At 38.2% G+C, this 23,804-nt stretch overlaps 1 protein-coding gene across 1 annotated transcript in view; it reads left to right on the plus strand.

The window, feature by feature from the left end:
- HNMT (histamine N-methyltransferase) overlaps positions 1–22,912 on the plus strand; it is a 41,011-nt gene extending 18,099 nt beyond the window's left edge. The window contains exons 3-6 of the mRNA XM_005893035.3: positions 7,639–7,746; positions 9,175–9,305; positions 14,382–14,475; positions 21,620–22,912. Coding sequence (XP_005893097.1) covers positions 7,639–7,746; positions 9,175–9,305; positions 14,382–14,475; positions 21,620–21,975 — 689 coding nt within the window. The 3' untranslated portion in view covers positions 21,976–22,912. The remainder of the gene's footprint in view (positions 1–7,638; positions 7,747–9,174; positions 9,306–14,381; positions 14,476–21,619) is intronic.
- Positions 22,913–23,804: the final 892 nt, after the last annotated feature.

Below are 23,804 nucleotides of genomic sequence, written 5' to 3' on the forward strand. Positions count from 1 at the left end.
GTAGATGGAAATCAAATGGCTGGAGATACTGTGACTAGCCTTTAATCCTCCATTTTCTTGACCTGGAGGATGTTTTTATTTGGGGCATAGCCTCGGGGTTCTCCAGCTGGGCTTTGTGTTTCATTTAATGCAGCTCAGTCAGAAAGACAAGCCATCACGAATACATGATGAGTGCTCTTTCAAACTGTCTTTTTATTATGGAGCTGCCCATTTATAAAGGCACATCTTCATTTCCTTCTTTCCCAGCCTCCTTCAGACTTCTCTTAAATATCACCTTTTCCAGGAAGCTTACATGACCACCCAATTGAAAATCATGAACCCTCCCATCATGGCTTCACCTCGCTCTTTTTTCCCTTGGTTTTAGGACTTATCACCATCCGTCAAGGTTGAATGTTTTGGTCTATTTTATTCATTGCTGTATCTCCAGTGATTAGAACCTAGCATTTAGTAAGTCCTTAAAAGTATTTGTTGAATTAATGTATGGTAGCTTCAACTTATTGAATTATTACTATATATCATGAACTGTGGTAAATTATATCCATATAATGCCTTTAACATTTACAATGACCCTGCAGCATAGACCATATTATCCCTAATTTAGAGATATGTAAAGGGCAGAGATATTAACAAATTTGCATATTTCCATTGAATACTAAATTTGAGTCCAATTTTGTCTCTTTATAGCCTCTAACTTTTCCTTTTTTTTTTTTTCCTTTTTAATCCAATGACCTTGGATTTTAAGCAAAAAGGCAACATTACTCTGCTATCTCATTAACTATATCCTTGAAATTCAGGAAATTAAGAAAAGTTGTCTGGACAATATGGACTCCACTCTTTCCATATTGAAATGGGAAACCAAGTTCTGTTCATGGACCTGGAGCTGAAGAATGAATTCTAAAAACTTGTAAACATACAGGCAAAGTTAATTTTAAAGGATAGAGATACAAAACTCTAAGCACAGACACTGAGAAGGGGTGAAGCACCCCAAAAGGTGCAGAGAACGGTAGTTTATATCTTTATTAGAATTGACCTGTTTGTTTTTGGTTGGTTCGGGGCCAGATGCATGTAATTTCTGACCAGTTTATATGTCGCAGTATCTAGTTTGTCATTTTTATGGCTTTCTTTTGGTTCCCAGTTTCTCAGTTTCCCCAGACATTGTGTTGCCATCCCTCGACCTGTTCTCAAGACTCCAGACCATCATTTAGGGACCAGATGTATGTTTATGAGTTAGTGGTCCACCTGGAGTTTTTTTCCCTTGATAAACTGAACAGCAGTTAATGATTGTCTTGTCCTGGGTCTGAATGTATTATGACCCTCCAGACCAGGGAAGCATTCTTCTGAATGCCTAGAAACTGGAACAAAGAGTTTAGCTTTAGGTTAAAGAAGTGAGATGCTTACTTGAGAAGACAAAAAATGAAATTAAAAAAAGGGAACTGAGGTCTCAAAGTCCTATACTGTCTAACAATTTCTGCCTCAGTATTTTTGAACTTTTTCTTCAAGTTCCACTATCAGAGGTTTCAATTATATATCCCTCTTCAAATATAGGCATGATGTGTTTAAAATATGGCCCATATGAAAGCAAGATATAATCACAAAAATATCTGACTGTAAAATTAAGTGAAACATTCAACGTAGGTCAGAAAGGAGACATGTGAAGTCATTCTAAAGTTGTGGCTGATTTGATGGACAGGGTAATACAAAGGAAAGAGATTTGCAAAAGAGAATTTAAAAATTTTAGTTTTCATTTAATTTTCCAAATCAAAAAGCATATTCTATTTGATAGAAAGTAACACAGGAGTGAACAGAAGAGAAAAAACGAAAAACAAAAACCACAAACCAGGCTAATAGAAAATAATTTTTGATTCATGCCAACACATGTTAGGATTTCCTAACTTTGTTCAAGCTTCACTTATTGATAAACTGAGAAAATCAGTTAACCTCATCATAAAATGCCAAGACTCCAAAATCATTGATTTGCTTTGGTAGACACAAAATGAGGTGAGGGTGAGAGAGAAAGAAAAAGAAAACAAAGGAAGATTGTATATGGGAATAAAGTTGCTTAATCACTATAATTTTCCATTTGTCACAGGAAACTTTGCAGATTTTGTTCCAAAACTAGAAACCCACAGTAAGGTTTTATCTAACTAACTGAAACAGCTACTGGCCTAAAAGCTTAGGATGTCAACAATAAGTAGTCTACAATTGTCAGAATCATCATTAAGCAATAAGAGATCATATTAGAACAGAGATTGACCATAAAATGAACAATGAAATGTTCATTATTTTATTGTTCATCAACAATAAAATGAATAAAGTATTGCTTTATCCCCTTTAAACGTGGTCTTCTGGACCTGACAGTTAAGATTCCCAGAAGGCTTTGTTATACACAATAAAAGCAGCAGGCTGCTGGCTTCCACATTTCTTCTGTTTACCCCTGAATTTGCTGAGAATTTCTGAATTATTTGATTGAGTCACTTCTAGCTACCTTCCCCCATTCTTTCAGCATGTTAATTTGGCTTGTGTGCTCTTTTTTAAAAATTAATTAACTTATTTTTGCTGCACTGGGTCTTCATTGTGGTACACGGGCTTTCTCTAACTGCATTGTGTGGAGGCTTCTCTCTAGCTGTGGTGCATGGGCTTTTCATTGTGGTGGCTTCTCTTGTTGCGGAACTTGGGCTCCAGAGCGCATAGGTTTCTGTAGTTACAGCATGAGGGCTCAGCTGCCCCAGGACATGTGGAATCTTAGTTCTTGAACCAGGGATCAAACCCATGTCCCCTGCACTGGAAGACATATTTGTAACCACTGGACCACCAGGCAAGTCCAGCGTGTTGTGTGCTCTTTAAAAACATTTATAGGGTGCTTAATATCTAATATTGGAACACATTCATATTATTATGGCCCCTGCTCAGAAGGATTCAGTTGAGAAAGAACAAATGATCTTCTTCCTTTTTTTCCCCCATTGTTTGAATCTCTTACTGCTGGCTAATGGTACTTCCCTGATAGCTCAGTTGGTAAAATAATCAGCCTGCAATGCGGGAGACCCTAGTTTGATCCCTGTTGGGAAGATCTGCTGGAGAAGGGATAGGCTATCCACTCCAGTATTCTTGGGCTTCCGTTGTGGCTCAGCTGGTAAAAATCTGCCTCCAATGAGGGAGACCTGTGTTCAATTCCCAGGTTGGGAAGATCCCCTGGAGAAAGGAAAGGCTGCCCACTCCAGTATTCTGGCCTGGAGAATTCCATGGACTGTATAGTCCATGGGGTCACAAAGAGTCAGACACAGCTGAGTGATTTTCACTTTCACTTTCATGGCACTATAGTCTGTTGACCCTTCATATGCCTTTCAGTGATTGATGATCAAAGTTGCTCAGTTGCTCAAACTAGCATTTGAGTCCTTGATACCCTTTAACAAACTCATTGGAATCAAGCCTTTGCTTGTTTTACTTAATTTTACAGTAAGATATTTTTTGTGATTATATCTTGCTTTCATATGGGCCATATTTTAAACACATCATGCCTATATTTGAAGAGGGACATATAATTGAAATCTCTGGCAGTGGAACTTAAGGAAGAATTAAAAGGTTTCAGATTGATCGGGCCAGCTTTGGAGAAAACTGTCGCATAGATTTCCTCATTCTCCACTTTAGTTTCCTTCCCCTACTTCCTCCCTACCCTCATCCCCACCCACTGCCATCGCCAGCACCTGGGACATTCATTATACCATTAGACAACTCTCTTTTCCTAGTCAGGCATCTTTTGTTCCTGATTTATCTTCCTCATCTCCTTCTTCCAGCCTGCTCAGTCTTATGACCTATGCTTTTTTTTCACCTGCCATATCTAACCTTGGAAAGGTTCTGTTAATGCCATTTATGCCAAAATGTTAAAGACCAGTGTCATTTTCATATGCTAGTCTTGCCAGCACATAAGTATTTTAGTGAAGGTCAACATCATAACTAAGAGAATAAAAGTGCAAAACTTAATTTGGAGGCATTAGTAATAGGGAAAGAAGAGAGATTTTTAAAGAGAGGGACTCAATGATAACAATAAAAATAATGAACAGCTAACATTTATTAGGTGCCAACTCTCTTTTGCAGTGTGCTTTATGTGCATTGCCTCATTTAATCCTCACACCCAATAAATTATGTACTATCATTATTGCTGTTTTTCCGATGAGGAAAATACAGTTTGGAGAGAGAAAGCAAACAGCTGAAGGTCGTAATATCAAGTCAGTGGATCAGACAGAGGTGGAATTCAAGTCTATCCAATTTACCACAGTCTCTCTCACATCGTCACCTATAGGCTAAAGTTTCATCAGGGCAGGTGTTTATTTGCTCCTCTTATCATTTGCCTAGTGTAGTGCCTGGCACACAGTAAAATAATCAATGAATCACTGGTACATGAGTGAATGAATAAATACCTATTTTGCCATAACCTCCTTTCCATTTACTTGTCTGGAATCACCTCTTTCTTGGAGGCCCTGCCTTACCTACACATTCTAAAACCCTAAATTGCCAGCAGTCCTGTATATACAATTCCACTTCCTGTCCTCTGCCTGTAATTCCCATTTCCCCAAAAGTCCCCAGGCTAACTGTGTTACTTACCCTGTAACACAGAGCTCAAGAGTGGTCTGCCATGCAGCTTTCCATCTCTCTGGCCTCTTGTCTTATCCTCTCCATCACCATTTCCTTCCTTCTTCCCTCCATGGCCCAAACCAAGCCAGGGTTCTTTCCATGTCCGTCTCTTCTACGAGAACATGATGTTTTTGAGGGCACATGTCTCATACAATTTTTTATCCTTCTTTTATACCTGATATATTTTATATGATTCTGATCTAGCCTAATTTATCAATTCTACAGCATATTTTTTCATATTTTAATATCACAGATTGGTATATATCTTCCAGTTGGTGAAATCTTACAATTATAATTGACAGAGTTGTTTTTACTTTATGACTTAGTGATATAAAAGAAGGGTTATTTTTATCCTATAATCAATAGCATCTTAGATTTTACTGTAATACAGTCAGTCAGTCAGTCCAGTCACTCAGTCGTGTCTGACTCTTTGGGACCCCATGAACCGCAGCTTGCCAGGCCTCCCTGTCCATCACTAGCTCCCAAGTTCACCCAAACCCATGTCCATTGATTTGGTGATGCCATCCAACCATCTCATCCTCTGTCATCCCTTCTTCTCCTGCCCTCAATCTTTCCCAGCATCAGGGTCTTTTCAAATGAGTCAGCTCTTTGCAACAGGTGGCCAAAGTATTGGAGTTTCAGCTTCAGCATCAGTCCTTCCAATGAACACCCAGGACTGATCTCCTTTAGGATGGACTGGTTGGATCTCCTTACAGTCCAAGGGACTCTCAAGAGTCTTCTCCAACACCACAGTTCAAAAGCATCAATTCTTTGGTGCTTAGCTTTCTTTATAGTCCAACTCTCACATCCATACATGACTAATGGAAAAACCATAGCCTTGACTAGATGGACATTTATTGACAAAGTAATGTCTCTGCATTTTAATATGCTGTCTAGGTTGGTCATAACTTTCCTTCCAAGGAGTAAGCGTCTTTTAATTTCATGCCTACAATCACCATCTGCAGTGATTTTGAAGCCCAAAAAAATAAAGTCTCTGACTGTTTCCATTATTTCCCCATCTATTTGCAATGAACTGATGGGACCAGATGCCATCATCTTAGTTTTCTGAATGTTGAATTTTAAGCCAACTTTTTCACTCTCCTCTTTCACCTTCATCAAGAGGCCCTTTAGTTCTTCTTTGCTTTCTGCCATAAGGGTGGTGTCATCTGCATATCTGAGGTTATTGATATTTCTCCCGGCAATCTTGATACCAGCTTGTGCTTCCTCCAGCCCAGCGTTTCTCATGATGTACTCTGCATATAAATTAAATTAGCAGGGTGACAATATACAGCCTTGATGTACTCCTTTTCCTATTTGGAACCAGTCTGTTGTTCCATGTCCAGTTCTAACTGTTGCTTCCTGACCTGCATATAGGTTTCTCAAGAGACAGGTCAGGTGGTCTGGTATTCCCATCTCTTTCAGAATTTTCCACAGTTTACTGCAATCCACACAGTCAAAGGCTTTGGCATAGTCAATAAAGCAGAAATAGATGTTTTTCTGGAACTCTCTTGCTTTTTCCATGATCCAGCAGATGTTGGCAATTTGGTCTCTGATTCCTCTGCCTTTTCTAAAACCAGCTTGAGTATCTGGAAGTTCATGGTTCATCTATTGCTGAAGCCTGACTTGGAGAATTTTGAGCATTACTTTACTAGCGTGTGAGATGAGTGCAATTGTGTAGTACAATAAAAGGTATTAAATACAGTTTACCACTTCTGTTTCAATGACTACACTAAAGCCTTTGACTGTGTGGATCACAACAAACTGTGGAAAATTCTTAAGGATATGGGAATACCAGACCACCTGATCTGCTCTTGAGAAACCTATATGCAGGTCAGGAAGCAACAGTTAGAACTGGACATGGAACAATAGACTAGTTCCAAATAGGAAAAGGAGTACATCAAGGCTGTATATTGTCACCCTGCTTATTTAACTTATATGCAGAGTACATCATGTAAAATGCAGGACTGGATGAAGCACAAGCTGGAATCAAGATTGCCGGGAGAAATAACAATAACCTCAGATATGCACATAACACAACCCTAATGGCAGAAATGAAGAGGAACTAAAGAGCCTCTTGATGAAAATGAAAGAGGAGAGTGAAAAAGCTGGCTTAAAACGCGACATTCAAAAGACTAAGATCATGACATCTGGTCCCATCACTTCATGGCAAATAGATGGAGAAACAATGAAACAGTGTCAGACTTTATTTTTCTGGGCTCCAAAATCACTGCAGATGGTGACTGCAGTCATGAAATTAAAAGACACTTGCTCCTTGGAAGAAAAGCTATGACCAACCTAGACAGCATATTAAAAAACAGAGACATTACTTTGCCAGAAAACGTCTATATAGTTAAAGCTATTTTTTTTCCCTCCAGTAGTCATGTATGGATGTGAGAGTTGCACCATAAAGAAAGCTGAGTGCTGAAGAATTGATGCTTTTGAACTGTGGTGTTGGAGAAGGCTCTTGAGAGTCCTTTGGACTGCAAGGAGATCCAACCAGTCCATTCTGAAGGAAATCAGTCCTGAATATTCTTTGGAAGGACTGATGCTGAAGGTGAAACTCAATACTTTGCCCTGACTCATTTGAAAAGACCCTGATGCTGGGAAAGATTGAAGGTGGGAGGAGAATGGGACAACAGAGGATGAGATGGTTGGATGGCATCACTGACTCAATGGATATGAGTTTGATCAAGCTCCAGGAGATGGTGAAGGACAGGGAAGCCTGGTGTGCTGCCGACCATGGGTTCACCAAGAGTTGGACATGACTGAGTGACTGAACAACAACAACAACATGAATGAATGAAAGGCAATCATAACCCTCCTCAAAACACATTTTTAACCTAGTTGTTCTTCATCATAGACACCGTGTCAGGGCAACAGCTGAGTATTCTTCTTTATTTATGCTGGACTTTCCTAGAGATAGTAAAGTAGTTGAAATTGTTCTTTTCTATTCTATTCTATTCTTTTCTTTCTGGGCCAAGGTGAACTGTTCTATATGCTTTTCTTCAGGTGAAATTGATCTTCAAATTCTCTCCAAAGTGCAAGCTCAGTACCCAGGAGTTCATATCATCAATGAAGTTGTTGAACCAAGTGCTGAACAAATCACCAAGTACAAAGGTACTTGTAACCCACGATGTGTGTGTGTGCGCATTCAGTTGCTTATGGTGCTGTATATCAAATCCTATTCTGAAAGGCTTGTCATCCCACATGCATCCCTTCAGTCACTAACAACATGGTGACTGTGGTACATTCTTTGTAAGCTTATTGAGAGAAGAACCTAATTACTTTTTTGGCAGGCATGACTTAAACACCTCAGAATATAAATAGTAACTAGAATACTGTCTCTCCATCCATCCCCTGGTCATCAACCATTATTTTTGATGTTTATTTTAGAGACAGTCATTAATTCATTCAGAGATATTTAAACAGAAACCTTACCCTAAAAGCTTATGTGTAATTGGTAACAGCAAGAATCAGCAAACTTTTCTCTGAAAAGGGCCAAATAGTAAGTATTTTAGACTTAGGCCACCTATTCAGTCACTAAGTCGTGTCTGACTCTGTGATCCCATGGACTTCAGCACACCAGGCTCCTCTGTCCTCCACTGTCTCCCAGAGTTTGCTCAAATTTGTGTCCACTGAGTTGGTGATGCTATCTAACCATCTAATCCACATGATCCCTGTCACAACTAATTAGCTCTGCCACTGAACACCAAAGGCAGCCAGAGACAATCCATGAACTAATATGTGTGGCTATGTCACAATAAAATTTTACTTGTAAACATTCAATTTGAATTTTATATCATTTTTACCTATCATGAAGTATTATTCTTCTTTTGATTTTGTTCAACCATTTAACAGTTTAATGGCACAAAATATGAAGGACAGGAGCATGAAGTCGGGAAGAAGAGTAATGTATATTTTTAGCTTGCAGTCTATTTAAAAATAGGTAGTAAGACAGATATGGTCCATGCCACAGTTTACTGATTCCTGAGTTATAGAATCATATCACCTGTTTTATGTAAATTCTCCATTGATAAAATCCACCAGTTTTTTTCTCATTAACACTTGAGATAATGTGCCTATACACAGCTTTCTTGGTGACTCAGTGGTAAAGTATCCTCCTGCAGTGCAGGAGAAGCAGATTCAATCCCTGGGTCAGGAAGATCCCCTGGAGAAGGGAATGGCAACCTGCTCCAGTATTCTTGCCTGGGAAACCCCATGGACAGAGGAGCCTGGTGGGCTACAGTCCATGGTATCGCATAAGAGTTGGATGTGACTTAGCAACTAAACAACAACAATATTGCCTGTGTCTGATCAGTATTCTCATAATTATTTTTTATTGGCTCTTTAGTTATCTCTAATTTCATTTAATGCTAGAGGAAAAACTAGGATGAACTCTCGGGTCTTCTGGAGCTGCATAAAAAAGAAAAATGTGCTTTATATCTGTTGTGTATATAATATTGATTGCATTAAAATTCTAAATGGAAATGGGTTCCAAATTTGCAATTAAAATTGATGGTGAGCTACCTTTTCTCCATATTTTAGAGCTTGTAGCCAAGACATCAAACCTTGAGAACATAAAGTTTGCTTGGCATAAGGAGACATCATCTGAATATCAAAATAGAATGATGGAGAAAAAAGAACTTCAGAGGTGGGACTTTATTCATATGATTCAGGTAGGAAATATTTATTGTTATATACTCTCAGAAAAAAAAGATTCTTCAGAAATATTTCAGAGTGCTTAATATTCTAACTTCTAAAAGATAAATGAAAATCTGATTTCTGATTTTATAAGTGAACATTATCTGTCCAAACTGAGAATGGACCAACATCCCAGAGTTTTTCTGAATCCACTTGCTTTTGCCTTCTGTTCATGACCTGGCTATTGTGTATGCGACAAAGGGGCAGGCTGGATGATTCCTCAGGTCAACAAAGTTTTACTGACATCAGTCTTTCTGCCAGAATTTATTTCCGTGGTCCAGCACTAATAGTGTATTTCTTAGAAATACAATAGTGTATTTCTTGTAAAGGGAGTGACTCTTCAGCAGATGATATGGGGACATATTTCCAGAGGTCACTGATGTATCTGAATAGCATATAGGTGTATAGGCTTTGGGTGTTGGCTACCATTAGAAGATGTACATGTTTTAGAAAAACCATGATGAACAAGATGCTTTTTGCTTTCTATAGTCTACAAATACAGTCATCCCAAAGGAATAAACTTTTTGTAGACATTTTAAAAATTGAAATATAACTGATTTACAATGCTGTGCCAATCTCTGCTGTATAGCAAAGTGACTCACTTATACACCTATAGACATTCTTATTTTTATATTCTTTTCCATTGTGGTTTATCACAGGATATTGAATATAGTTCTGTGCTATATGTTTGGACCTTGTTGATTATCAGTTCTAAATGTATTAATAATAGCCTGTATCTACCACCCCCAAACTCCCAGTCCATCCCTGTCCCTCCCCACCTCCCCCTTGGCAACCACAAGTCTGGTGTCTATGTCTATGAGTCTCTTTCTGTTTTGTAGCCAGGTTTATTTGTACTGTATTTTAGATTCCACATGTAAGTGATATTATATGGTATTTGTCTTTCTCTTTCTGACCTACTTCAGTTAGTATGATAATTTCTAGGTCCATCCATGTTGCTGTAAACGGCATTCAGTTCAGTTTAGTCACTCAGTCGTGTCCGATTCTTTGAGACTCCATGAATCGCAGCACGCCAGGCCTCCCTGTCCATCACCAACTCCTGGAGTTCACTCAGACTCACGTCCATCGAGTCAGTGATGCCATCCAGCCATCTCATCCTCTGTTGTCCCCTTCTCCTCCTGCCCCCAATCCCTACCAGCATCAGAGCCTTTTCCAATAAGTCAACTCTTCGCATGAGGTGGCCAAAGTACTGGAGTTTCAGCTTTAGCATCAGTCCTTCCAAAGAAATCCCAGGGCTGATCTCCTTTAGGATGGACTGGTTGGATCTCCTTGCAGTCCAAGGGACTCTCAAGAGTCTTCTCCAACACCACAGTTCAAAAGCATCAATTCTCTGGTGCTCAGCCTTCTTCACAGTCCAACTCTCACATCCATACGTGACCACAGGAAAAACCATAGCCTTTGAGCAGCATTCCACAGTATATATGTACCACATCTTCTTTATCCATTTGTCTGTTGATAGACATTTACATTATTTCCATGTTTTAGCTGGTGTAAACAGTGCTACTGTGAATGTAGGGGTGCATGTATCTTTTTGAATTATGGCTTTGTCCAGGTATATTCCCAGGAATGGGACTGTTGGATCATATGGTAACTCTATCTTTAGTTTTCTAAGGAACCTACATATTTTTCATAGTGGTTGTATCAACAGTGTAGGGGGATCCCTTTTCTCCACACCCTCTCCATACTTGTTTTTTGCAGAATTTTTAATGATGGTCATTTTGACTAGTGTGAAGTGGTAACTCATTGTAGTTTTGATTTGCATTTCTCTAATAATTATTGATGCTGAGCATCTTTTCATGTACCTAATGGTCATCTGTATGTCTTCTTTGGAGAAATATCTGTTAAAATATTCTGCCCAGTTTTTGATTGGGTTGTGCTTTCTGTTTTTGAGTTGTATGAACTGTTTGTATATTTTAGAGGTTAAGCCAAAAGGAATAGGCTTCTAAAAATTACAGGAAGAAATTACTTCAGGGTTGGCATATCTAGGCAATTCTACATCTTTGCTTTCTTAGCAGACACAATCCTTTAACTATAAGGGAGTGCTTCTAACATTGCCCAGCAAACCTAAGACGTTTCTCTACTAGACTTACTTTTCTATCTTCTCATATAGTTGGCCCTTGCACAACACAGATTTGAATTATGTGGGTTCATTTGTATGCTAATTTTTTCTATTTAATTTTTTTTTCTTTGACCACATCACAGGGCTTGTGAGAGCTTTGTTGCCCAACCAGGGATTGAACCCATGCTGCCTGTAATGGAAGCACTGAGTCCAAACCACTGGACCTTCCCTGGATTTTTTCAGCAGTAAATGCTGCATGACTGGATGTGGAACTCCAGAAACAGAGAAAATGCATATGTTATATGTGAATTTTTGACTACACAGAAAGTTGGTACCTAATCCCTGCCTTGTCCAAGGCTCAACTGTATAACTATTTCATACCTTCATCTCTCTCCTTACAACTCCTGTAATCCCTTCTTTGCCACTGGTTTCCAACTGATAACTTCCCTTCCTACTCTATAGTGAAAAGAGAAATGATCAGGTAGAAAATCATCTTTTACCCACCACATTTATAGAGATGCACCTGTACCCACCATTTCTTTCTTTCTTCTTATTACAAAAGCCTCCCAGGAATCCTCTTGTACTGTCGGTGGGAATGTAAACTGATATAGCCACTGTGGAGAACAGTATCGCGGTTCCTCAAAACAACTAAAAATAGAACTATCATGCTGTGCTTAGTTGCCCAGTCACATCCGACTCTGCGACCCTGTAGACTGCAGCCAGCCAGGCTCCTCTGTCCAGGGGGAGAATATTCCATGTATTCTCCCCACAACCCACTCCAGTGTTCTCCAGGCAAGAATACTGGGGTAGGTTGCCATGCCCTCCTGCAGGGGATCTTCCCAACCCAGGGATTGAACTCAGGTCTCCCGCATTACAGGTGGATTCTTTACCATCTGAGCCACCAGGAAACCCTGAGAATACTGGGATGGGTAGCTTATCCCTTCTCTAGAGGATCTTCTCAACCCAAGAATCAAACTGGGATTTCTTGCATTGCACGTGAATTCTTTACCAACTGAACTACCAGGGAAGCCCAGAACTACCATATGACTCAGCAATTGCACTACTGGGCATATACCCAGAGAAAACCATAATTCAGAAAAATACATGCACCCCAGCGTTCATAGCAGCACCATAGAGACAGAGGTGTTGAGAACAAATATATGAACACCAAGGGGAAAAGGGGTGGGTGGGATGAATTGGGAGATTGGGATTGACACATGTACACTACTGATACTATGTATAAAAGCTAACTAATGAAACCTACTGTATAGCGCAGGGAACTCTACTTAATACACCGTGGTGACCTGAATAGGAAGGAAATCTGAAAGGGAGGGCATATATGTATATGTATGTCTGATTGATTTTGCTGTACAGTAGAAACTAACACAACACTGTAAAGCAACTATACTCCAAAAAAAGTTAATTCAAAAAACAACAAAAGCCTCCCTTTATCAAAAGCCAATCCCTTCACATATGCACTGAATCCCATTCCTCACTTGCTATAAAATGTTGCAGCTTCAGAGATCATTCTCATTTCTCTCCAAACCTCCACATTTGTTCTTTCTTTCTTATCTCTGCTTCCTCTGCACTACTACTGCCTTCCTCTCTGTCTACTCTGCATTTTTGTTATGTCTCTGTCTCCTCATTTTTCCTTACAGTCCTAACATTCTCATGGCATCTTTCAACTTAATATTCATAGTCAACTGCAGAGAATCTGTGTCTTTTAGATCAATTTTCAGAGCATCTGCTATGATCGACCTCCTCTTTTTGAGCTAGGTCATGTCAAGGATTATTAGCGATCTTGTGGACTAGCTGCATCTGGGTGCCTGTCTATGTGGTCCCTGTGGTGAACAGCATGGAGTGACATGATACTAAATATGGCCTCTGAGACCACACAGACCATGTGCAGGTCCCTTGCATTTCATTAATTCATGTGAGGGAGGCATAGCTCAGGTTATTTTTGCTTTATGCAATAAATTTTATCATGTGTGTGTACATGCTCAGTCATGCTCAACTCTTTGTGATCCCATAGAGCCTGCCATGCTCCTCTGTCCATGGAATTTTCCAGGGAAAAATACTGGAGAGGGTTGTCATTTCCTACTCCAGGGTATCTTCCCAACCCAGGGACTGAACCCATGTCCCTTGCATCTCCTCCATTGGCAGGTGGATTCTTTACCACTGCACCACCTGGGAAGCCCATAAAAAATTGAATAAAATATTGAATTTTTGTCTAAAAGAGTAGAAGATGAGACATAAAAAATAAGTGTCTATGTGGGGTAGATTCCAGGGCTATAAGCCCTCAGGGGAAAATTTCCATTGCCCATGTATAATTCCAGGCTCTATCTGTGTTAGGTGGAAAGACCTCTCCCTGCAATTCACCAGAGATCATTCAGAGTTATTTAAAATGAGTGGACTGACACCTATCCCCTTGTGATGATGCTGCAACCTTAGGCTTTATCCAGTTCATTTTCCTAGAGAATCTGTCAACATCAAAGCTTGCCGCATTTTCTGTGATTTAAAAAAAAAGCATTGGTGAGCATATGGTAAAGCTAGTGCAAAGGGCTTAATTTTGAAGCAACGTTCCATGAAATGGAATGTTTTTATGGTGCCAGCACCATTTTCTCCCAGAAGAACTATAATTCACAAAATATAGAGAAAGCACAGAATCAATGCCCCCATGTGGAGTAGAGACTGTCTGAAGCTATAAATGTTTGTGTTACTGAAGCCAGAAAGAGCAAATTTTAAACTATTTGATTCTTGTTGAGTAAATACCAGTTTCCCCTATCCCCAAATATTTTCTCTCATTATTATTCTATCTCTCCATATAACGTCTTTAACTTCTAAATTTCTTACGTGTTTTGTTGAGTAAAAACCCACTCAACTTGAAAATCAAATCTTCTAGTGAGTATCTAGTCTGAGCAACAAAGACATTGACATAGAAAAGTGCCTCAGTTCTCTTTTCCTTCATTTCTAGATGCTGTATTATGTTAAAGACATCCCAGCTACCCTGAAATTCTTCCATAGTCTCTTAGCTACCAATGCTAAGATTCTCATTATTATTGTGTCAGGTAAGTTATTTTCCTTCCACCTACATTTTAAAAAACCAATAGTTCATGTGTTTGAAGGCTGATGGTATATTTCATCTTCATTATGAAATTCTTGACCTGGCTTATGGTCATAGTCAATTAATTAACACAGTATTAGGAAAGTCCTTCAAACTTTCAATTTAGGATTTCCAGTGGAAATAAATATCTGTTTCTTCTTCCTCTTGAGAAAGTATATCTTTGTTGTCCATATATACATTATTTTTTATATAACATAGAGCAAATACAACTGATAGGAATTCTTTAGAGGAGACTAAAAATAGAAAATATTTCTATGTACCTCCTTTTTGTCCCTTAAATGTCTCTTTCCCTTCTGTGATGTTTAAGTAAAGGTTGAAATATTTGTGACACTGTCATATTTGATTAATTTGCATTTCTAGAGTCACTGTCAATGTTGCTCATTATAGGTTTTCTCAAATAACTATCAAAAATAGCTAGTGATTCTCTTGTTTGGTTTTGTGTTGTTGTGTTATTTTCCAACGACAGCATTTGATCATACTTTGTTTCCAGTGATACAATTATGACACAGAGAACCTAAATAAACAGATTAGCAAATAAAACACTGACACTGTTGAATTCATTAATTCACTCCTTCATTCAGCAGTCTTTACGGATTGTTCACACAGTGCTATTCTGGTTGACTCTAGATATACAGCAGCTTCTATCTTCCTAAATTTATATCAGACCCCATAATCAAAAACCACGTCATAAAATTCATTTATTCCTAAATATGAGGAATGGCTTTAAGGATCGCAAACACAGTTGTTGCCTATAATCCTAGCTTTGAATTTATGTGGGATTTTGGCAAATGAAAGTTCCTGTACACAACCTCTTCTGCAAGGGAACATTTGATATACTATTTTTATCTCAGGTTTGTTAAAAATACTCATTTATGTGAGAAAGTTCTAACTTCCCATTTAGGAGGGCTTATGTAAACTGGATTTTTCCCACTAACCTCTCTCCAAATGAGGACACTTGGATAAAGCACTTTGAACATTTAGGAATACAGAAGTGAATTTAGTTATCGACACTGAGTTGATAACTCAGTCTATTCTTGATAATCTGTATCAATAATACAGAAAGTGTTGCAGACAGAAATAACAGTTCATCCAGCAGTCATATATGTCTGATTTTAGAATATATTCCACATCAAATGAAGATCCACTTTATTTATATTTAGTTTATCCTTAAATATTTTCAGAAGTTACGTATTTGAGTGTCAGAAGGCAGCTCTCTTGTGAATATATACCTACTAATAAGAAAAAACCAGCCTAAGGTTTACAAAGTAGCATGAGTAGTCTACAAGCAACTGAGAATTGACTTGGTGCTCTTATGGATACAGTATTTTGCTGGCTACATCATGAATACAGTTACTAGAAACAAAAACCATTTCAGTTCAGTTCAGTCTCTCAGTCGTGTCCGACTCTTTGCGACCCCATGGATCACAGCACACCAGGCCTCCCTGTCCATCACCAACTCCTGGACTTCACTCAGACTCACGTCCATCAAGTCAGTGATGCCATCCAGCCATCTCATCCTCTGTTGTCCCCTTCTCCTCCTGCCCCCAATCCCTCCCAGCATCAGAGTCTTTTCCAATGAGTCAGCTCTTCGCATGAGGTGGCCAAAGTACTGGAGTTTCAGCTTTAGCATCATTCCCTCCAAAGAAGTCCCAGGGCTGATCTCCTTCAGAATGGACTGGTTGGATCTCCTTGCAGTCCAAGGGACTCTCAAGAGTAATTCTTCGGCGCTCAGCCTTCTTCACAGTCCAACTCTCACATCCATACATGACCACAAGAAAAACCATAGCCTTGACTAGACCCTTTAGCTTTCATCAAAAAAGTATTCTGAGTCAAAAATTATTCACTCTGCATTTGATGGTAGGAATATTTTACTAACTTTTTCAGTATAGAGCTTACACTTCTTCATGACTGCACACAGTGTGGGAGGCAGGTGTCAGAGAGAGGAAAATATTGTTAACAGATAATCCTTTTAGCTCAGTGCTTTTCCTAAGATACCAACTCTTCACTTTCCCCTTTCACCCCTTCTTACTCGTTACATAGAGCAGATTAACTCCCCTTTGCTCTTCCTCTCTGACCTAGATAAACCTGTTCACCTATAAACCTATCTTAACAATAATGTATTTCTCTGAGAAAAATTGTATCAGCCCCTTGGTGTAAGGAAGTAGCTGAAGTTTCCCTTTTTAAAAAGAGCAGTAATTGCTTTATTGCATTAAAAAAGCTGATACAAGTATATATGGGTCAGCTTTTAGAAAAATAAATTATGGTCAATTTCCAACAGTGAAAACAAATTTAGTCACAAGAAGATTTGTCTTATATCACTGTCAATTAACATGTATAGAATTGATCCACATTGTCATTAGTAACTTTTTCATTTCACAGTATCACTACAAATCCCTATGAGCCAGACCAGTCTGCTAACCTGTGGATAGTAGACAGGTGTGACGAAACTCCCCAGGTCATCTGAGATGCCTGATCAACTTCCTATCTCACTCCTATTTAATAAAACCCATTATTCTAAACTGCCTTCTCAGCCCAAACTATAATTCTTGAAACCCCATTCTCCATACTTGCCCAATGAAAACATGCCTTAAACTTGACTATTACCTTAAAACTTGGAAGACCTACACCAAAATGGTTCACACAAGGCTCTGTTTTTACTCAGGTTGTTGAGGTCACTTTGTAAATGGAATTTGGTCATTATTACCTAGAAGTGGCTCTGGCTTGGTGGTAAAGAATCTGCCTGCCAATGCAGGAGACCCAGGTTCAATATTGGGTTGAGGAGATCCCTTGGAAAAGGAAATGACAACCCACTCCAGTATTCTTGCCAGGGAAATCCTATGGACAAGAGGAGCCTGAGGGCTACAGTTCATGGGGTGGCAAGAGAGTCAGACACGGCTTGGTGACTAAACAACAACAGCCTAGAAGTGAAGAAGCTTGTTTGCATATTTCCTTTGTTTCAGCAATATTGTCATCCATAGCCTCATGGCAATATAGCAACTGAGTGCTCCTTGCAAACAGACTCAGAGAAGCCTAGCACTAGTTACTCAATTAAATTTCCATGAGTACTCAGCGAGCTAGTATCTCAGCAAGGCACATAGTGGTATGTCTGGATTAACATGTTGCTCTAAAGGTCATCTTAAATATGCTCCATAGCTAAGGTTTCTTCCTGTCTATCCCAGTTGACAGTGACCTATGACTGAACTGATGTGTTGTCTGAGTAAACTAAATTACTCAGTTATTCGAGTACCATATGGAAACCCATTTTTTGCAATTTATTCGATTGTAAGATAATGAAATATGGGATCTGTTTCTAGATTTAATTATGCAGGGCACCTAGCTTGGTTAAGGTGACAGGTGCATTCAGCATATTCAAAATATAGCTTGTAGTCTTGGTCTCAGGCTGTCTGAACAGGATAGCTATTGTGCAGATTTGGTTCATTCATCTTTTATTGAGCTCCTCTAATCCATCATTAGGTAGACATAAATTTGAGCCAACTCTAGGAGATAGTGGAGGACAGAGGAGCCTGGCATGCTACAGTCCATGAGGTCACATAGGAGTTGTCCATGACTTAATGACTGAACAATAACAGTTCATCACTGCTAGGCTCTGAGGTTGCAAAGATGACTATTACTCCTCCTCTGCCTTTGATAGACTCCTAAGCCAATGGAAGATTGAGAGGTGTAAACACTTTCAGTAGTGTGCTAATTTCCTATCAGAGGCAACTGGGGAGTTTTTAAGGAGAGTTCCTGGAGAGCAGGGGTTCTGTTCTCTAGTCCCAGATTTTTGCAAAACCCTTGGCACATAGAAGAACACACCCAGTGAATGTATTTGAATTGAAAAATGAAAGTGTTAGTAGCTAAGTAGTGTCTGACTCATTTGTGACTCCATGGACTGTAGCCCACCAGGCTCCTCTGTCCATGGGATATCCCAAGCAAGAATACTGGAGTGGGTAGCCATTCCCTTCTCCAGGGGATCTTCCCAACCCAGAGGTCGAAATGAATAATTATTATTTCTTCTTTACAATATCCTAAGTATAACTGATTCTGAATGTCCATCCAAAAAAAAGAGAGAGACCATGTTTTAGCTAAAATTTACTACATGATAGACATGGAATCAGGGAATATAGAGAGTGCTAGAGAATTGAAGATGGATTTAATAAAAAGGAATAAAAGACTCAATAAAGAAGATACACATATTCACACACAAACAGTGCATGCTGAAAGAGGCATACAAAAGCACAGAAGAGTAGGCAAGTGAAACTAATTAGGAAAAGGAAGAGAAATTATATTCAGAATTAAATGACAGTGTTTTACTGGTCAGCCTATTTGAATATATGGTGCTTGAGGGAACAGAAGCTTTCCTCTGGTTCCAAAGAACCCACTGAAGAATTAACCCATATGAGTAAACAGTCATTTATTTATAACAGAAGTTTCTGATTATAGAGATTAAAGATCTGATTTGGGGATGAAAAAGAAGAGAAATAAGAAGAGGTAGACTCTTAAAATGAGTATCCCACACTAAAATAAAGTCAGTGGCACGTTTTTCTGCAAATACAGTAGCCAGACATTAGTTGAGAGAGTTGCTATTAATAATTAAAATGCAACTTATCTGGTTAAGGGAGATCAGTGACGTTTTCTTTCCTGACCTCTCCTTATTTGACTAAGGAAGGAGGCAAATTGTAGTGTGTTATTTTTAATACAGTGTGTGGGGGGAAAGGACCTGGTTTATATCATGTTGAATACAAAAGTAACACCATATGTTGTGCCCACTGAGAGCCATTATGATAATTTATCAGTCAGAAAGTGTCTAATTGCTCAGCTTAGAAATGGCACTGAGTCACCAAACACTGACACCAACAAATGCTCTGCAATTAGTGTTTGGTTCTTTTCTCTCTGCCAGGTTTAAAAAATAATAATGATAATGCTAACAGAGCTCCTCCTCAACCACTGAAATATTTATTTTCTTATAAAGTCTTATTTGTAGGCAAATTCTTATTTGGGCAGACAATCACTGTCTTTGGAATGAAAAATTTTTTTAATACATACTCATGACCCTGATTTTTTTTCATTGAACTGAGGTTTCTTATTTTTTAATTTTTCTGCTTCATTCCAATTCTACCTTCTCCTAAAGCTTATCCTGAAGTTATCACTCTCTTCTGGAATATTAGTGGAACATAAGACCACCCTTAATGCACTGTATTCACTGTATATTTAACAGCCCAGTATTACATGCTTATATTAGAAGGTCCATAAAATTCTCTTTTGTTTTAATTTTTATTATTATTATTATAGATTTTTGAATAGCAAGTTTGTTTTTTTCACAGTCTCAAGGCTACAACCAGTGGAAATATCAAATTAATTCCATTTAATGTTCATTTATTTTCTAAGTACATATTACACATCTGCTATGTGCTTACCATTGTGCAATGATTTACTTCAATTATATTATTTAATATTCGCAGTTGCAACAAGTATAGTTATCTCTGTCTTATAGATAAGAAACCAGAGGTTCTGAAAGACTGAATAACAAACCTCATGTCATTCGTGAAGAGTCAGAGGAACAATCCAACCTCTCTCTCCCTCAGATTCTGTATCTCTTAGCTGCTACCCTGGGCCAGATTTTCAATTAAATACATCATACACTGCTAATATACCCTCTAAAGCTGGGGACAAAATTTGTAAACTCAACTGAGGTGTTGCAGTCCAAGGCAGCATCTTGTAAGTGTACAGACCTGAGAGGCTATCTCATCTTTGGTTTGAGCAAACTATCATTGTATTTGCTGTGCTCTTTCTTCCATTTCAGTTTTTACTCAGACCCTCTCCTCTGAACCAGACTAACATAAACAATTGCCTTCCTCTTATCACAACCTGAATGGCCAAGAGATAGCTCAGCTTTTATACTTCCAAAATAAGATGCCTGCTAACACATTGAAAAATGTTCCTCCCTCATTCTTCCCATTTTTAATGGCAGTTCTCTCTTTTCAGATGCTTGGGCCAAAATCACTGCGGTCATCATTGATTCTTTTCTTTCTTGCACTATCCAAATTGTTATTGCTAACAATATACAAGTCATTAGCAAATGGCATTGGCTCTAGGAGTGTAATATATAATGTGTGTGTGTGTGTGTGTGTGTGTGTGTGTGTGTATGAAGCAACCATTTCTCATTATTTCCAATCTTGCTGTTTCAACTTACCATCATCTATCACCCAGATTTTTGCAGTAGCTTTCTTACTGTTCTTCCTGCTTCTGTCCTTATGCCCTTGTTCTCATCTGTGTGGCCAGAGTGACCTTAAGAAAATGTAAATCAGGTCAAGTCACTCTAATGCTGTGTCATCTGATATGTAAGTCATAGTTGGCTATTGAAAGTGAAATGAATTAAAATGAAATAGCACTTAAAATTCATTTCCTTAGTCAGACTAGCCATAGTTCATGCATTCCAGAACCATAAAGTGGTTAGTGGCTACCATATTGGACAATGCAAATTTGGAACATGTCCAAGAGTCCATAACAATCTATTAGACAGCACTACAATGACTTCCTATCTTTTCCTATATGATTAAGCACCCAATCCACTCCTCACCATCACCCAACCTCATCTCTTTCCATTCTCCCCTTGGTTCAATTCCAATCTCACTAGCTCCCTGGCTAGTTCTTAATGTGCCAAGCATGTCCCTGCTTCAGGTCCTTTGCAGTTGCTCTTCTCTCTACCTGGAGTAACCTTCCCCCTGATAGATTACTACATATATATGTGCCTTGCTGTCATGTCTCTGCTCAAATGTTACATTATTAGAGAGAATGTCTGTGACCATCCTATATAAAGCAGCAATCCATCCAGCTCTTTGATCCCCCTTATCTCTTGCTTAGATTTGTTTTTCATTAGCACTTTGCACCATGTGATGTATAACTTATTTATTTAACTTTCCCACCAACCCCTTGCACTCCTTGAATTGAGCTACAAAAGTCTTTTTAGCTTTTTAAATGGACTTTTTAAACGGACTGCTCTATTCCAAGCATCTAATGTACTGCTTGCAGAGTAGGTAAGTGAAAAGAAGAATAACTGAAAGCATGAATGTTTTTCTGTTGCACAGGAGCCAGCAGCTGGCAAAAGCTATGGGAAAAGTATGGATCTCGCTTACCCCGGAATGACCTCTGCCAGTATGTCACATCGTCTGACCTCACTCAGATGCTGGATAAGTTGGGGATTAAATACGAGTATTATGACCTTCTGTCCACCATGGACATATCTGACTGTTTTATTGATGGCAATGAAAATGGAGACCTGCTTTGGGATTTTTTGACAGAAACCTGCAATTTTAATACAACAGCACCACCTGATCTCAAAGCAGAAATTATGAAAGATCTGCAAAAGCCTGAATTCAGTATAAAGAAAGAGGGAAAGGTTCTTTTCAATAACAGTCTGAGTTTCATAGTGGTTGAGGCATAAATACACATCATGAGAATGTTAAAAAACTATAATTTGAACGATGTTGGTCATTCATTTGTGTATTAAAATTATAAATATATCTCATAACGTATATCTTCTCTTCTACAGAAGATAGGATATATATATATATATGTAGATATATATCTATCTCTATATATAGAGATATAAATATATCTCTAATGTATATCTTCTACATATCTTCTCATATGTAAAACCTAGAAAGTTTTAAGACATTCTTGGACTTTCATATAGAATCATATATGACACTGCTGGTCTTATCTCTCCTATAGGTAAAGAGAGGACATGGGCTACATACCAAGTAATCTGAAAAATGAGACAACTAGGTTTCAGGGGGCTTACTGACAATAAAATTGACTCCATTTATTAACTGTGATGGAATTTGCTAGAATACTAATAAAATATGTGCTATTCAACTGAAGCGACTTAGCAGCAGCAGCAGTAAAATATATGCCTACTGATACATTAGACATTAAGAAAGCATATGTTTATTGACTTTCCCCTTTTGTAAAGAAGTATTTGTCTCTATACATTTCTTTGCTATAGTTTCTATCCTTATCTTTAGTGATTACTAAAAGTAAAAGCACTTAGGATGTTACAAAACTAACGCTGTCATGTGCTGTCATTTCCTTCTATTTTGGTTTCTCTTTTAACTTTGTTTATGATGTTGTAGTGTTTTGTTTTTAGATATACTGAAGTTTTCTTTATTCATTCAAATTTAGTTGTTTTTTTTTTTTAATTTCTGGATTTCTGAAAAATTTTAAAAGGCCTTCTAAATCCAAGGTCTTAAAATAGTAACATATTTTATCAAAATGATTGTATAATTTCACTGTATAAAAGTCTTTGATCTGTTTGAAGTTTACATAAAGAGTTGAGAACAAAGTGATTTTTCACAAAAATAAAACCATCTATATCAACACAGTTGACAAAAAACAACGCCACTTACTTAAAATAAATCTTTTATCATTTACTAAATTCCTAGAAAATATTTGACTCTATTTCAATACTTCATAGTTCCTTCTATGACAAAGATCTCCTCTAAGAGCAAGAATCATCTTTAACAGTAAGATTTCAGAGAATTTTTGAAAAGTTTTTGATAACCTTTAGTTGGTTAATCCAGTGCTATCAGAATTTAACTTTGAAAGGATTCCTAAAGTAGCTGAATGTTACCAGCTCCCAGAGAAAATTAAAACCTTGGTAGTATGATGTGGTTTCATGGTATAAAATAGATTCTTTAATTTTATATGCAAATTTAGTCTAAAGATTAATTAATTATATTATTGAAGATCAGTAGTAGCCTGAATATTGCATGTAAACCTATTAGATATGGGCTCCATATCATGGCTCAGTGGTAAAGAATCTGCCTGCAATGTAGGAGACACTTGATCCTTGGGTCAGGAAGATTCCCTGGAGAAGGAAATGGCAACGCACATCAGTATTCTTGACGGGAGAATGCCATGGACAGAAGAGCCTGGCAGGCTATAGTCCATGGGATTGCAAAAGATTTGGATACAACTTAGTGACTGAACAGCAACAACTAATTTAATAATAAACATCTGTCATTCTTTAAAAAAAAAAAAAGCATACCTCTTAAGTAATTGAGTAATTTTATAATTAATAAATTATAAAAAACTTAGATATTTAAAGTAAGTTTCAAAGAATGCTCAAACTACCGCACAATTGCACCCATCTCACACTCTAGTAAAGTAATGCTCAAAATTCTCCAAGCCAGGCTTCAGCAGTGTGTGAACCGTGAAATTCCTGATATTCAAACTGGTTTTAGAAAAGGCAGAGGAACCAGAGATCAAATT

This window comes from Bos mutus, chromosome 2 (genome assembly GCF_027580195.1).
Source record: "Bos mutus isolate GX-2022 chromosome 2, NWIPB_WYAK_1.1, whole genome shotgun sequence".
Classification (NCBI taxonomy): Eukaryota; Metazoa; Chordata; class Mammalia; order Artiodactyla; family Bovidae; genus Bos; species Bos mutus.